The 16,941-nt window shown below is 41.6% G+C and overlaps 1 protein-coding gene across 1 annotated transcript in view; it reads right to left on the reverse strand.

Annotated features, from left to right (window-relative positions):
- Positions 1–16,941, reverse strand: part of KDM3A (lysine demethylase 3A) — a 49,333-nt gene that overhangs the window by 30,551 nt on the left and 1,841 nt on the right. The window contains exons 3-9 of the mRNA XM_019553310.1: positions 14,994–15,149; positions 11,794–11,895; positions 10,178–10,280; positions 8,696–8,820; positions 8,016–8,088; positions 7,842–7,930; positions 5,400–5,560 (exon numbers count right to left, since the gene is read on the reverse strand). Coding sequence (XP_019408855.1) covers positions 5,400–5,560; positions 7,842–7,930; positions 8,016–8,088; positions 8,696–8,820; positions 10,178–10,280; positions 11,794–11,895; positions 14,994–15,149 — 809 coding nt within the window. The remainder of the gene's footprint in view (positions 1–5,399; positions 5,561–7,841; positions 7,931–8,015; positions 8,089–8,695; positions 8,821–10,177; positions 10,281–11,793; positions 11,896–14,993; positions 15,150–16,941) is intronic.

The raw sequence follows: 16,941 nt of genomic DNA on the forward strand, positions 1-16,941 counted from the left end.
TGCATCACCTTGCACTTGTCAGTGTTGAATCCCATCCTATTCTCATCTGCCCACCCCTGTAACCTGTCTAGGTCCAATTGTAGCCTATTTCTTCCTTGTAGAGTGCTCACATCCCCTCACATCTTAGTGTCATCAGCAAATTTGAACAGTGTGCTTTTTACCACCTCGTCCAAATCACTGATGAAGATTTCGAATAGTGCAGACCCAAGGACCGAGCCCTGGGGGACCCCACTGCCCACATCCCTCCAGGTCAAGAATGACCCGTTCACCACCACTCTCTGGGTGTGGCCCTCCAGCCAGCGGCGACCCAATTGACTGCGTAGGTGTTGACACCGCAGTCTCCCAGTTTTTAATAAGAACAGGGTGAGAGACAGTGTTGAAGGCCTTCCGAAAGTACAGAAAGACTATGTCCACTGCTACCCCTGCAGCTAAGGATTTGGTGACCTGGTCATAGAAGGCCACCAGGTTGGTCTGACAGGACCTGTCTCTAACGAACCCTTGTTCATTGCCCCTAAGAATAATCTCCCCTGCTGGCCCCTCATGGATATGCGCCAGAATAATGCTCTCAAAAAGCTTATCCAGGATTGAGGTAAGACTAACTGGCCTATAGTTCCCCAGGTCCTTCTTCCTCCCTTTTTTGAAGATGGAAACCACATTGGCCCTCTTCCAGTCCTCTGGCACCACACCAGAGCACCACGAGTGCTTGTACAGCCGTGCCGGGGTCCCGCAATGACCTCTGCTAATTCCCTCAGCACTCTGGGGTGGAGATCGTCCAGACCAGCTGAATTAAATACGTCCAGTCCCTCCAGAAGTTCCCTGACTAGATCCTCCCGGACCCTTGGCCTAGGTGTGCCTCCCCTGGGGTGTAAGGCAGGCCCAGTGGGAAGGTGGCTGTTCTGGTCCCTGCTCAGGAAAATGGAGGCAAAGAAGTTGTTATTTATGTTAGCTTTGTCATTTGGTGTGACGACCAAATTTCCTAGTGTGTCTTGCAGGGGCCCCACATTACCCGGAACCTTCTTTTTGCCCCCTATGTATTTAAAAAAGGACTTCCTGTTGTCCTTGATCCGGATAGCTAGTCCCAGCCCCATCTCTGCCTTCCTGACTGCCCCCCTGCATCTCCAAGCAACCGCAGTATAGTCCTCCCTGGTGACGGCCCCTCCCTGCCATTGGGTGTATGCCTCCCTTTAGCTAGGAGACATTCCTGGATGCTTATTACAAGGAAAGATCTTTTTCTCCTCATTCTGCCTTTCAAAAACAAGGTGTGTATTATAATCCAAGGTATGGTCTAAGTGAGAAAATATGGTATCCTTTGGAACCAGGGTTAAGGGCTGAAGAGAAACTTAAAATCACGGATTTTAGTAGATCAAAACAAACAAACATGCCCCTGAGAATTCAAAAGTTGCAGGTAAGACACAGCTTTAAACACACAAACAGGGAAGGTAACTGTGGGCACAACAGTCAAGTTCTCTCTCACACTGTTGCAGTGTGAAGGAGCTGCATACACAGAGGAACCAACCAAATCCAGCATATGCTTTAGCAGTTATTGAGCTCAATGAATAGTACAGGTATATTGTGTTAAACGACTAAATGGTACTGCAGGATCAAGTTTATAAAGGAGAGTGTGTGCTCCAGACAAAATGTGCTAACTGAGCAGAATGTAAGACTACCAGTACCGTAAACTTAGCTTGATTTTCAGATTTTAACCCTCCATCTCTGTTCTCATGCTAGATATCAACAGAACTAAACAGAAAGCTTCTTGAGCAAGTTGCAGATGACAAAAAACAGGGAAGGGTTGTGAGTACATTTGAGGACTAGAGCACAGAAGGATCTCAACAGATTGGAAAGCTGGGCCGAAGCTAACCAGGTGAAGTTCAGTGCTGACAAATGCAAGTTGCTGCTCCTTGGGAAGAATAATTAAAAATACAAACAAAATGGGTGACAACTTGCTGGATGGCAGCATTATGGATATGGGTGACTGGTACCTCCTGATCCTGGGGACCGACTGCTGACCATGGGAGAGGGCTAGTTCCCTCACCAGCCAATCACAAACCGGAAGTGCCGCTGGCACTTCTCTCAGCACCACCACATTCTCAGGAGGAACACCAACCATTGCCCCCCCACTCCCCAGCCAGCAAATGCTAATCTTGGGGGTGGGCGGGGCATATGCCCCCTCCCCCCCAAACGCATTGCCTATGACTATGGAGAAGGATCTAGGAGTCTTGGCAAATCAGATTCAATAGTGTCTGCAGCTGCATCACATTACACAGAAGACAAATGTAGTTTTGGGGTGCATCAACAGAAGCATTAGGTACAAGACATGAGAGGTGATAATGCCTCTCCACTCATCACTGGTTAGACCTCATCTTGAATACTATGTGCAGTTTTGGGTTCCACATTTTCTAAAAGGACACAGAAAAGTTGAGAGAGAATCCAGAAGCAGGTGACATGAACGATAGATCTTGGAAGGAGAGGCCGAAGGAGCCAAGACTGGTCAGCTTGTGGAAAAGGCACTTAAGAGAGGTCATGACAGTATTCTTCAAATACTTGAAAGGGCTGCCATAATAAAACAGAAAGAGGGAAACCACCTTTTCTCTCATGCTGCAAAAAAACAGGGCATGGACCAGTGGCTTGAAAAGTTGCAGGAAATAGGTTTAGATTGGGTGTCAGGAAAAGCTTCTTCACTGTTAGAACAATTAGGCAGTGGAACAGATTGCCATGGGAAATTGTGGACTCATCACTGAAGGTGTTCAGTAAGAGGTTGGACAGGAATTGGTCAGGGATCATCTGGGTACAGTGATTCCTATTCCTATTATGGATATTTCTTATGCTTCTGGGCTTCTTCAAGCCACATGGGCTTGAAGAGAATCCCCACCATCCTGCTGCTACACCCATCAGGGGTTTTTAAAGCCTTCCTCAGAGGCATTGGGTGTTGGCTGCAGCCAAGACTCAACAAACTCAGTGGGGTGTGCCAATTCTCCCGCTGAGACTTAAATCTGGAGGTTTCTGAATAGAAGGTTTTGCCCCTTCACTCAGGGTCAGACTGATCGCCACACCCAAGGTCAGGAAGCAATTTTATCCTATGGTCAGATTGGGTTTTTATGTTCCTCTGTAGCAGGGGCTTGGCCCTCTTCTTGCATCTCTCCAGCATATACCAACAACCTTTACAGTAGCAGGACATTGGTTGCCGTGATTCTCCTTCAGCCATGGCAGATTAGGGTGTTATTCATAGATGGTAAGGCCAGAAGGGATCTTGGAAGATCATCTGGTCCAGCCCCCTGCACCAAGCAGGAAAGATAACTGCAGGTCAGGTGACCCCAGCAAGGTGACTGTCTAGTCTCCTCTTGAAGATTTCTAGGGTAGGTGATTGCACCACATCTGGAAGGAGCTTATTCCACAGTCTGGACACCCTGACTGTGAAGAAGCTTTTCCTAATTTTGAACCTGAATACTTCTTCCAAGAGTTTGTGGCCTTTACTCCTAGTTTTCCCCTTAGGTGCCCTAGTGAACAGTTCCTCACCAAGTCCTTCATGTACTCCCCTAATGTAGCGGTAAGCTGCTACTAGGTCCCCTCTCAGCCTTCAGCCTGAAAAAAGAAGAGTCCCAGATCCCTCAGGCTTTCCTCATATGGCTTGCCATATAAGACTCTCGTCATACGGATGGCTCTTCTCTGGACTCTCTCAAACTTATCTACATCCTTGTTAAAGTGTGGTGCCCAAAACTGAATGCAGTACTCCAGCTGTGGTCTCACCAGTGTTGAGTACAGTGGAAGAATCGCTTGCTTGGTTTTGCTGGAGATGCATTGATTGATGCATGCCACAGTATTTTTTGCCCTACTGGCTACAGTATCTCACTGCTGGCCCATATTCACACTGTGGTCTATTATTACCCCCAGACCCCTTTCATTTGTGGTGCTAGTCAGTTTGGTGTCGCCAAGCCTGTAGGTGTGCTGGGGGGGTGCTTGTCCCAAGGGTGGAGCACTTCACATTTCTTGACATTGGGAGGATCAGAACCTGATGAAGTTCAATGTGCTAACCTGTCTATATCTGCCTGTATCTGTAGCCAAACTTCGAACATGACCACGCTTCCCCGTAAGTTCATGTCCATGAACTTAGCCAGTAAGCTCTTCTGCCCAACATCTACATCTTTATTAATAATTTGGATGTGATGTCAGGGTTGACTGTAGTTTGGCTCAGAAGTTACACAAATAGATTTGTATAGGATGGCTTGGATAGCAAGAATCCCGCTTCAGGCAGGGTGCTGGACTAGATGACCTCTGGAGGTCCCTTTCAGCCCTACTTCTCTATGATTCTGTACACAGCTAATAATATCCAAATCACTTTCACGTGCCTATGTTGGCTCTTCGTAGCTATCAGGAATAAGATATGGTTTTAAAATCAGAAAAAAGTAGATTATGACCAAATACACTCAGAGAAAAAGTAGTCCAATTAAGACAATTCAAGTTTACTACAATCGGAATGTAGCTATCAACCTTCTGTGGCACAAGCAGCCCAGAACACCTGTATGAAGCCTGTTCTGCTGCATTACAAAGAGTCTTATGGTTCAAGGCCCAGCCTCAGTCAGAAAATCAGAACTCTGTTTCAGGCTCTACATAGGCTTCCTATGTGAAATTGGGTAATTCAAGCCCTTTCCTATAACTTAATTCCCTTATTCATTACAAGAAATGAAAAGAGATGCTCCGATCAAAATTTTAAAAAACAAACCAAACCCTTTCATATAATGGTGGACTATAGAAGGTGTTGTCAAACTATGGTTTATTAAAGCCAGTCTTGTCTTTACAAACATTTAAATGCCAAAGAGCTGTAACAGTTGTTCCACCAGAGATTAAAAAAAATACTTACATCCACAATCTCTTATTTAAAGTGCCCTTGCCTTTCTTATAGCTTGAAAATTTTGAAAGTCAAGGGCCTCCCTGCCACCAAACTTCCCCATACCTGGGACTACCAAACCCTCATGCCATAGCATACTTTTCTCTACAGAAGACACTTTGAACCCCTGAAAAAGGATTCTAACCACATACTGAAATCTAAAAAAGGTTTTAACCCTCAGAACATATGCAAACATCTTTTTCTTCCATCTTAAAAAAAAAAAAAAAAAATGCATGGAAACATGAAGAGAATTATGATATCCCCCCCAGCCCAAGCCAGGATTACACCCAGTCAAAAGAACAAGGCAAGAATATAACCCAAAGTAATTGTATATTCATGCCAATTAACAATATAGTAATATATTTTCCTTATCCACAGAGAATGCAAAAAAATTACCATAATTTCTAAAGTCTGCCCCCACCCCCGCCATCTCTCCAATAACTTCCAGTCAACAGCAGACAAGTATTACACTCCATAAACAACAGAATAGAATAATTGATCACCACTTGCTTACCCTGGAGGAGTTTCTGCACCAAGGTTGGGAGGCGAGTTAGCTGGCTGAGACATGCCTTGGTGCCTCAGGCCTTTACTGACAGGAGTTGCAGGTGTACATCCCAGCAGTACTTCACCAAACACTGTTGGTACCGACTGCACATGGCCCTGACCAGGAGATCCCTAGAAAGGATCAACAGACACAAACATTTGGTTGCAGCAGGAAAAAAAAAAGTTTCCTAAACTCTCCCATGACAACTTAAAGCTATCCAATATATACATACTTATACATTGATTTTTCATAATTGCAACAGGCTCCAGTCAGCTATTCTTGCCATTCATGAGGGAAATAGAAAAACCTCAAAACAAGTATCAGTTTCCCCAGAATGTGAAAATTTGGTTTCAGAATCCTGAGCGGATTTCAGGAAAGGAAACGTTAGAAGGAACATGGAAAGGAGATTAGAAAAATATTGTGATCTTAGTTAACTGCGGCCTACAAACCATAACAGACTGATCCCTTGAAAAACATGGGCTATGAAGGTCAAAAACAAGATTTAAAACTTATCTGGAAATCTAAATTTGTGCAGGAAATCCCCTGGAAAGTAGATCCAGTAGCAGTAGGTTATTTTACCTGTTTACATAAGAGAACTTCCATATCAATCTAAACATGGAACTGCCTGTAGTATAAAACCCCATAGTAGCCTAGACATAGTTATCTGTACCTAGTTATGAAGGCAGCAGCTTTATAGCTACTATTGGTTCAAAACACAGACTCTTGCCTGTTTATTAGAGGAGGCTGGACAGATATTTGGCTGGGGTGATACAATCCCAGCACCTGTTCCTGCCTGGGGCAGGGGAATCAGACCCAGTGATCTGTTTAGGTCCCTTCCGACCCTCAGTACTATGATACTATGATCAAAACCTTCCAAGGACACTGATATTTTTCATTAGTTCCCTGCGGAATAATGGGTCAAATCCAGTGTCCGTATCCGTGCTTCAATGCATTTCACTAGGACTAACCAAATTACTGCTTTATGCTTTAGAACCTAGTCTGTCCAGACTGATATATAGTCTGACAAGATATGATACTAAACTAAAACAAAGGACCTGTTGAACTTCAAAATTTAAGCAAATGTTCACAGAAGATGGCCTCCAAATCTTAAAGCCAAAAAACAAACAAACAAACCCACCACAAGGGCTGAAAGTGCTTAGACCTGCTCTCCAAAAACAAGAACAAGCAAAAAATCCTGTTCTTTGACTTAGTCATCTACATTCTCACTAACATCGCATTTAAAACACACTTGTTTCAGGTTTCCCTGACTAGATGGAAAAAAAAAGTTGGTTTGCCATACCTAAGCATCTCCTCAAAACGTTTACAAAATACCTCCAGAGGGGTCTGAACAGCCGATATATTCCTCTATGTCCTACATTTAAAGATATTTCTATCATGATCTATTATACTTTTATGACTTATCCATGTCAAAAAGTGTAAATCAGAACAAATTAGCTTACACTAAATCTCTCTATGGACAGTCATATGCCACATTAAGACAATTTTTGTGCAGATTAACCACTCAAAATGTACCTTTACCGCAAAATAAAGGCTATCCACAGGGAGAAAGCACAAAAGCAGTTACTCCAGGCTAATTCCCCTCTGACAAGCCATTAAAATTTTCTAATGTGACACTTAATCATTAGAGTTAAATAGTTGTCCTAGTGCAGGACTCATGAACAGAAGTACTATGTTAAGGCAATAGCTATCACATCATCTTCCTTATTTCTTAACAAAAAAGAAAATCGCTCAGGTCCAAGATCCTTATATTAATTACATAGACTATTAGAAATGCTGTTCTCTAACTAAGCCATTTGATCCACTTTGAATTCCATATTTAAGTCACCCAGAAGAACTTCCTTTGACTTCTACTAAACAGCTTTCCTGAATTGAAGCCACAGACACTGACTCTGAAATGGAAATATTAGGATTGCTACCAGATTCTGTTTACAGGGAAGAAACAACATACAGTATTTATGGAAGACCAATGCTACTGTCTGGTAGCATTAGTCCCCAAGGCAAGTAGGTAGTCACTGTTACAGGACAATTATTTTATTCCCCTTCTTCCTAGATTTCTTTTTAGCTATATAAACCTACTCTTCCTTAAAATCTCTCTAAACAAGTAGTTAACAAGGGAAAAGTATACCCTGGAAGCAAAAAAAACCCTGTGATCACCTATGACTGTAGCTTCTTTTATGACAAAGCGATCTCAACCAAGCTGAATTACTCTTTTTCCACTTACTGAATGAATTAAAGAAAGACTGCTACTCCCATGGTTAAACTAGCACTGAATAAATAACCAGAGGAAAAAAAACTATATTCTGTATAACCAACTGTGTTACCTAACGCTCCTTAACGTTTAAATGACAGTGTTCTATTGTTCTGTTTTGTTTTTTAAAAGGACAGAATTACCTTAAGACAAGATTTTGTTTGTTTGGCACCAATACTTCCTTTTTTCTCAGATGATTTTCTTTTCAGACCCCTATTTCTTTTGGATTTATCTGAAACAGAAAGCAATGGAGTTATAGCCTTGTTTTCCATACTGAAATATTATATATAGTTAGAGGCTAATAGAAGAGCTCTTACCACACTTCCCATCATCTCCATGTATAATTTCAACATGAATCAGTTCTGGATCAAGTGTTTTTAAAGCTGGCATCTTAAAGAAAGAATGGAGTAATGTATTTATAAAACAAATTTAATATACACAAAAATGCTTTTCAAAAACTTCTAAGAGATGTTCCAGATCCAAATGCCTATAGTCTCCGCAACTTAGGAGAAACAGAAGCATTTTGAAATTTAGGGGAAAAAATACTGTAATACTCCAATTATGGAGGAAACCATATTTTTTAACCTTTCAGGTTCAAAATACCTAACTTTATAGAACTGCAAGTCAAAGTTTCAGAGATGACTAAAGCCTGCTTCCCTTCAAGTTTGATAATGTGAGATTTTAGAAGGCATCCTCAGAAACAACCAGCTGCCTGATCTGTACAAGTAGTAGAGATTCTAAAATAATGGGTCTGACATACTTTTTTTAATCTAGAAAGGACATTTCAATACTCTGCTCCTCCACTTGTGCCATAAATCATTTGCTACCAACATAAAGTATTCTGTATCAGTTGGAATGAAGTGTTAGATCTATCATTCCAGCTGGGCAGATATGCAAGAACAAAACTACTGCTAGGTACAAGGTGGGTTCCGTTCCTTCCCCACCACCTCCACCACTCCACCCTTTGCTACCCACATTGGATCAATTGCTGCTTTACCTCCTCACAGTTGACTTCCAGGGTTCTTTTAGTCGGATTGCCATTTACAACTGTTGCTGTGAACCACTGAGTAGATGGTTTCAAGCTATAGATTCTTATTTTTGAACCAATTATGTTCTTGCCACCTTAAGAAAAAAAAGGAAGGGGTTCAGAGAGTGAGAACATGGGACGTGCTCTATGGCAGCAGTGTCAAAGACATGGTTACAGGGTGGATCCAGCCTACAGAGCCTTTCCATACAGTCCATGGGCTACCAAAAGTTGGGGGGCCAGGGAGGGGCCTGCTGCAGATTTTGGGGCCACCAGTCCCAGACGGACATGGCAAGCGGTGGCAGCCCCATCCACCCTGTACCTGCTGGACCCCACTGCCACCTACCCAGACCCCTTGCCACCACCTCCACAGATCCAGCCTGGGAGCAGCCCCCATGTCTGGTTCTGGCTAGGGGGCTAGTTTGACCTGCCCCTCCACTCTATGGGAATTTGTTATTTTCCCATGTATCCATGCTGCCTAGCCAGCAAGACTGTATACCAGAAATCAAGTGAGCAGCACTTGAAAATAGTGAGCAAAGTAACATGATGAAACTTTCACATATCCACTATGATACCAGCCAAGAAGGTACTGCCATAGCTCTAAGAAGGGAGTTAGACAACAATACCTCTGCATTCTGAGTACTGCCCACTTGCTGGAACAGTCCCCTGGGGTTCTCAGGCTGCCACCACTTACATCAGGGGCCAAGGTGACTGAGAATTTCAGAGTCACAAAAATGGACACCAATCAACAGACCTAGAAATGGATCCCTGCATGTTATATTTGTGGGGTTTTCCTGTTTTCAAGGACTCTCATGTCACTTAACTTCACTGTATCACTTCTTATCCAGAAGTTGCACATTTATCTATACAAAATAGGACTTGTAGGAACCAGTATTGAAGACTGCTGGAAGAGCCTTTAACCAATTTTTAACTCTACCAAAAATGGGTCTCCAAAGCTTTTCTACTTAGTTATGGAATTGTGTAGAAAAAGGGTTTAAAAGTAGTGTGCATTTGAAGTCAGGTACATAAATAGATAAGCAGCTTAATTTTTAGATGTACTGTACTGAGCAAACAAGAAGCTCTCATTGAATTCAACAGATATTGCTCAGCTACTTCTACGAGAAAAAAAAAAAAGTGAGGCTATATTTGGTCCCTATATTTAAGGGCTGCAGGGCAGGGGGAGGGGGAGTCCTGGTCTAGTCTCTATATTATTGCATATTTTAGTGTTTCACTTGAATTGTGTCAGTTCCCCAGCAATCTAAAACAAACAAAAACAAAACAAAATGAAACTAAACCCCACTGTTTTGGGAATGGGCAGCAGAACAGACAATCATTCAAGGAAGTGTAGGGAAGAAAAATCAAAAAGGGAATTTTCTATCTCATGACAATATTACTGTGGATATCAGCAATGAAGAGTAACTCCCAGTATCTTTCCACCAGAGGGTGGTCTTGTACCTTGCAACAAATGGCTTTCATCTTGGCATTTCGTTTTGAAAGCCTGAATTTCTTCATTAATATTCTGGTCCTCCGTAAGAGGAAGCTTTGAACTGTCCACATCCTATTAAAGATGAAAGTATTTTGTCAAAGAGTTGTTCTTTAGAGCATGAAATGTTTGACACACTTACTTTTCAGGCAAAAGCATCCTCAGTCTCCAAAGACTGGCAACAATGTACATGAAACTTGATGGATATTACTCCCTACTTGGATACATCTGCTTCATATATTTCTGCTCTAAATACAATGACTTCTCCTATGACTAACACTTTTGACCATTTAAAAAAAAACAAAACCTCAAGAACTACTCTAACATTATTCTATAAATAATCCCCATTTCGCCTTTTTTGTTTCAGTCTCTTTCCTTATCAAAAGATTATAGAGTGTTTAATTGATCCACCAATTTTCCCCTTGTTCATTTTTGTAATGTGTATGGTTCTAAAACTATAACAAACTTGCAAGAGCTCGTATATGAACATTTGTGAAAGACAGTTTTTCCAGAGAGAACCAGGATCCCTAGTGATAAAAGGAAAAATCAGAAATTTTCTGATTTAAAATAAACAAACAAACAAACCCCAAATCCACATTTTTTCCACGATTAAAATGAAATACCACTTATACAGATATAAGTGGCATTTCATTTTAAAAATCACAGAAAAATGTGGATGGGGGGGGGGGTTAAATCAGACTATTTCTGATTTTTTCTTCTTCAGAGAGACCCAGGATCCTTGTTTATCACCTCAAATCTCACCTGAACTAATACCAGTAAATTGCAGGTGAAGCACAGAGGGCAAAGGGCCTTTCTTTATAAAAAAAAAAAATGGGGTTACAGTTTTGTTTCACTACTGTATAACTCAGTGGTTCATGGGAGATAGTTTAAGATCAACTTGGCTCTGAAAGCCTCTGGCTTTGGAAATGAAGAATCTTCTTACAACGTGTACTTATTTATTAGACAAGGCCCTTCTCCCTGTACTATTTTAAGACTACTTCATTCTCAGCTTCAATCAGGATACTAATGCCACAACAGGATAAACTACAGGGTATATTTCCCAAACATCTATGTAAAAATCCCATGGGAACCTTTGCTAGAGAGTAGTGTAAAAACATGGGACTAACAACTAACTCTGTTACATTCTATTCTTCACCCCTTCCTATCCTGAACTATTGTGAATAATTTCTGTTTAATAGTAGGAATCACCATCTATCCTCCACTCCATATTTGCACTACTCCTTTCTTGCTAATCTGGTGGTGATTATTTCCATAAATCAGAGGACCAATGGTTCTCCATTTTACCAGCATAAATGCAGTTCACCAGCCAGGGAACCAGGAGACTTATAAATTATATTCATACCAAGCATTAGAAAATGCTTGTGTACTGAGCAATCATCTGCAGGTTTTTTAATAGATATTTTTATAAGATACCTAAGCACCATACTAGAAAGCAATTTTTCAAAACTACAGCAATGTGGACCTGCTTCAAGGTTTTACTCATATAAGGCTTCAGCAGTGAATACACTAGACAAATAAAGCTTCATTTTTCCCTAAACCTCTATGAGCTATTCCAAAATAAGGTTACCTGAAACAGATCTTTAGAAAGAAACATGCATTTCTCTTCTCCAAGAAAGCGTACAGAAACTGTGGATCCCAAACCAGCTTTGTCCAATAAGGATTCATAAATCTAGAAAACAAGAGAAGCTTGTTTAGTTTTCTTCCCTGCTTCTTCACCCTTTTCTCCTTTATTTAAAATCCAGGCTAAAATACTTGTCAAATTCATGAACTATCATGACACTTTTACTTGTTTGACTATCAACTTTACTGACATTAGCACATCTCAGAAAGCCTTTTTGAAATTTAATACCACTAGTTGAGAAGTTATTAATACATTCAAAAAGTTAAATAATTCAAGTTGAGGTGACAGTTCTTGCTAGTCTTGTTTTAAAATAACTATACACCAAGTATTTCATAAATAGTTCATGTTCAAAGATTTTCACAGATATTAGCCAAAAGCATTTTCTCTACAGTCATATCACCAAAGAAGGCCACCATCTCATCACATTTATTAAAGAGCCGACACTGCCTTTACACTACAATGACAGAACTGTAATTCAAGGACACTAGTACTAGACAGATGGCAGGTGCATGGCACCCTGCTAACTTGTCCAGGGAGGCATAAGCCTCCCGCTAGCACTAGAATGAGACAATTTCTCATAACTTGCAGCTTATAATGGACTAATAACTTAAGTTTGTATTTAGTTTTCCAAGGAAGTACATTTAAGGACACATACAAAAAAGGCATGCTGGGAATTCTCTTGTCAAAAATTTGGGTATGCACAGACATATGCAGAAGTAAGTTATGAGTCCTAGGTGTTTTCAAATTAAGATATTAAAAAGGTGCAGACAATACCTTTACACCACCACAATCAGCCTTTCTACTTATACTGGTGTAGAGAGGACATAACACATACCACTATGAAGCAGAGCAGTGGGGGAACCAACATTTTTGGCTGACATGCCACAGATTAAGCACATCCCCCTCCCCTGCCCGATCCATCACTGCTCTCTGCTTCCTGCCCCATGCTCTGCCTGATCTGTTGCTCTGTTTTCTGCTCCCTGCCCTATCTCCTGCTGTGCTGCCTGCCCCCTCCATGATCTGCTGCATGCTATACACACAAGGCTGCCTGTGCTACTTTGGGCCACCCCTGGAGTAGAGCAACTTCCAGTCGCCTCTTGAAAAAAAAATCAGGTATAACCAAAACATTGGTTGTTACCCAAGTCATATGTTCACAGCTTTAGTCCATTTCATCTTTGCTGAGGAAACAAGCTACTACTGGCTCTCATTTACCTAGTGGCTCTTATTAAAGGTAATAATTTGAGAAAGCCAATCAGCTCCCTGTAGAAATTATGAAATGTAACCTAATTAGGCAACAGATGATGGCATGTTTTATTATCACAAACATAAGCATGACAATCTGCCAGGAATCCATGGTTTCGCACACACACAACATTAATGTTGGCAGGATAGATGAAGTGAGAAGAACAACAGATATGCTAATATAGGTAAAAAGGTAGGTCAACAATAACAAGGAGATTGAAAGCGGGGAGGGAAGTCTAGGTATTTGGCTCCTGGAGCTCCAAGAGAAAGGTCACCAGGATTAACAAAGAATGAGGAGTTATGCATTGGGAATAACAAGATAGGTGTTTGGAACTTTCCAGCTAGATGAAATGAAGCAAGGGAGAGGGGTGCTTTGCTAGTACAAGTTGGATCTGCTGGTGTTAGCAAGGATGAGATGGCTAGAATCTTACTAGCCCAGCTGTAAATATTCTGGAATACATGCTTGTAACTACTGTGTGGGTGACATCATTAACAACATTGCTATCCCGTATGTAGTTTTTACAGTATTTTGGAGTATTCATTCCAAGATTCATTTGAAATAAATGTGTAACGTTTTAGCTGAATTATCAATGTGGTTAAATTCTAACTCTCCCTTTCAGCTATCAGCATAATTGACATTAGTTTAAAAAAAACAAACAAACAAACCTGATTTATGTTACGCTGTTAACATGTCTGTCCCACAGACAACTTTTGGTAACCATCCACAGCAGCCAGCACACTATGGAGGAGGGTGCTCTGGCCCCTGGGACAGCCTGTGCATTTTGCATTAAAGAGTTATTGGATATATCAGTACTGGGACTAGGAAAACAGAACTCAAGGGCTGTGTCCAGATGAGTGCAGCTGTGTGGTCCATGGCACCAAATGTGTAAAAAAAAAAAAAAGAGGGGAGCGCTGCCTATGTATGTGCTGCTCTGCTTCCTCCCCCTCTGCAGGATATCCAGGGGTCAAAAAAAACACACAGAAAAAAAAAAAAAGCACAGCAGCACATACATAGGCAGTGTGCACCACTCAAAATCAGAGCTGGGCTGCCCAGAGCTGCACCATGGCTGCTGGCCAGGCTCCATGCAGCAGAATCACTGCTGATGCAGCCCCAGGGGGCTCCCCAGAAGCCCAGATAAGTCTGCTGGGGCCGGCACAGTGCTGACCCCAGCTGCTCCTACCCCACCCAGGGTAGCTTGCCACATACCAAAGCACACGCAGTATGGACGTTCCCCGAGTACAAGCATCAGCTGTGTGCCACTGCTACTTGTCCCCAGGGAACCAAACGTTCATGATCGTTTGGACGTGCCCAAGGAAGTACCTCTCTCATGAGGCAAGAAACAGGCTCCTCTAGTTTGCTCTCCAGCCTTACATGTCTTACACCCTTGGCTAGCCATTGCCCAGGTTCAACCAAAGGGGTAGAGGGTTCCCTCAGTCTAGCCAGCCTATAGCCTGGGGGCTAGGGCATTTTTTTGGCAAGTGGAAGATGCAAATTCAAATCCCAGGAGCATAAACAGTTTGACATAGCTTCATTCCCAAACCACAGTTTTGGGAACAAGGGTCTTTCTATAAAGGGATACATGGGATCCCCTCATTTAGAAGTGGCATACACTGCCTCCAATAACAGCATATTAGACCCTGCCTACCATTGCTGCACATGGGATTCAACAAAAAAAACCAGAACCATGTTGGCAAAGTTGGGTTATGGCTCATTTCAATACATCTATCCTACACTTAGAGAATGTGTCTTCAAAGCAAAATATTTTAGATTTTGTTGGGCCATTTACTATAGCCAAGTTAAAAGCCTTTAGGAGTTCTTTAGCCCACAAAACAAGCAAATAGGAAATAATGCCTTAAAAGGTTAACATGCAAAAAAAGGTTAATCAAGTCAATTGGATACTTGCCATTGCAGGCCACTGCACTGCAGGCGTAGAGGCAACTTGAGACTTCCGTTCAGCCAGTACCAACTTCTGCTCAACTAGAAACCCTTTCATTTTTGGGTTGTATACCTCTATCCACCTTCTCCTCTCCCATGACTCACCATCAAATTCCACACACACCTGAAGAAGGAAAGGGGAAAAGAACACATTAAGAAGCTGCTAAAAACAAACACTATTCAAACCAAATGTCTTCCATACAATGTCATGGATACATCACACAAGGATGAAGACGAGAGGCCAGTGTGAACCATTAAACATATTAAAAGAATCGCTTTCTAAAAATTAAATTTCAAGTGCTTATCGTTAGAGCACACAATAACTCTATTCTCGCACAATTAAGCTATCACTATAAAATGACTGGACTACAGCTTTTAACTAGCCAAAAAAAATTCTAACCTCATCAATAATATGCAATATATTTAAATTGGAGGAGTTTTATCTCAAATTATCTGCTTCTCTCTCTCTCTCTCTACAAAGGGCCAGACTCTAGTAGAAAAAGTGTGTGCATGTTCAGAACTCCACTATTACTCCTGAGCAGAGTATAAAACAATTTTGCATTAAAACAGAAGAGAGCAGTAGACTTAGTTATTTTTATCCTAAGACACAATATCACAAGATCTTCACTTGCTATTTTTACAACACTCAAGTATGCCAGCTGCTTTACAGAAACAAAGAGATCAGAGTCCCTGAAGAGCTTAATTTCACTTTTCCCAAAAGGAGAGCCAGAAAAAAGGAGCTACAGTCAATATGTACAGTGTAAAGTGAGACTGAACATTTTTTGACGATTTTGTTTGGTGCATATCATCAGGATTTGGTGACTCAAAAAACACCTAGACAGTTGCATTTTTGGCAGGTTATTTTATTTTGCCCAAATAAGGAAAGCATCAGCAAGCATTAAGCTTGATCAGTTGGTTTTGGAATTCCTTTGAAAGCGATATGGAAAAGGAAAAAAAAAAAAAGAAGTACGATACAAAAATGCAGCACCCAAGACCTGTATCTATGTGCATTAAAAAGATGACCCTTGGCACGTCAGATGTTTTTAAACACATTAAGATGAAACTTTGGAATCTTTTTAAAAAGACACTCAAATATAAATTATCCATATCTTAGAAGAAACCCCCTACAACAGTGGTCTCCAAGCTTTAAGTAAGAGATCACCTTTGGCATTTAAAAGCAACCCAAGATCTACCATGCGCCGCCACTGCCACCTCCCCAGCAGGTAAGTCTGTGCAGAGAAGGGGGGAGCAGATCGAGGTAGAGGAAGAAAAAATTATTTGGGGGCGCACCTCCCCAGCAGGTAAGTCCCACCCGGCCAGGGCCCCACAACCTACCCCTGCTCCTGCCTCTGTGGCACAGTCCCTCACCACAGGGCCTCGATCTAGCCCATCCCTTCCCTCCCACACTGACTGACCTGCTGGCCCAGGGCGCACATGCACGCCAGCCCCCCGCCCCAGCCTTGGATCAACACCAAGAGGCTCTGAGATCTGTAGGTGACCACTGCCCTACAACATGCAACCCAAACACTTTGGTATTGTAGTAACAGGCAAATCACAGATGTTAAAAAAAAAAAAAGAACAAAAAATAAAATTGTTTGATCTCATTAACCAACTTCAGCAATTTATGAATTTAGCAGAAAACCATGTTGTTTTCTTTTACTTGAGAAGGCAACACTACATCCAAAGGAACATTTTAAAACTTTGTAGTGTGATATCAACAAGGGTCACGAGAAACACATTCAGGTAGGGTTGACTATTTTATACTTGATCTTACTCAACAGGAACTTGGAGTAAGAAACTAAAAAGAGAATCAAATACAGTACATGAGACTAAATACTCTACGCACCAACATACAAGCTTTGCTTTCTCTTTTTGGTTCTCCAGCCCATCACCCTTTTGCAACAACTTTCCTTTGT

This window comes from Crocodylus porosus, unplaced genomic scaffold, assembly GCF_001723895.1.
Source record: "Crocodylus porosus isolate Cpor-Errol unplaced genomic scaffold, CroPor_comp1, whole genome shotgun sequence".
Classification (NCBI taxonomy): Eukaryota; Metazoa; Chordata; order Crocodylia; family Crocodylidae; genus Crocodylus; species Crocodylus porosus.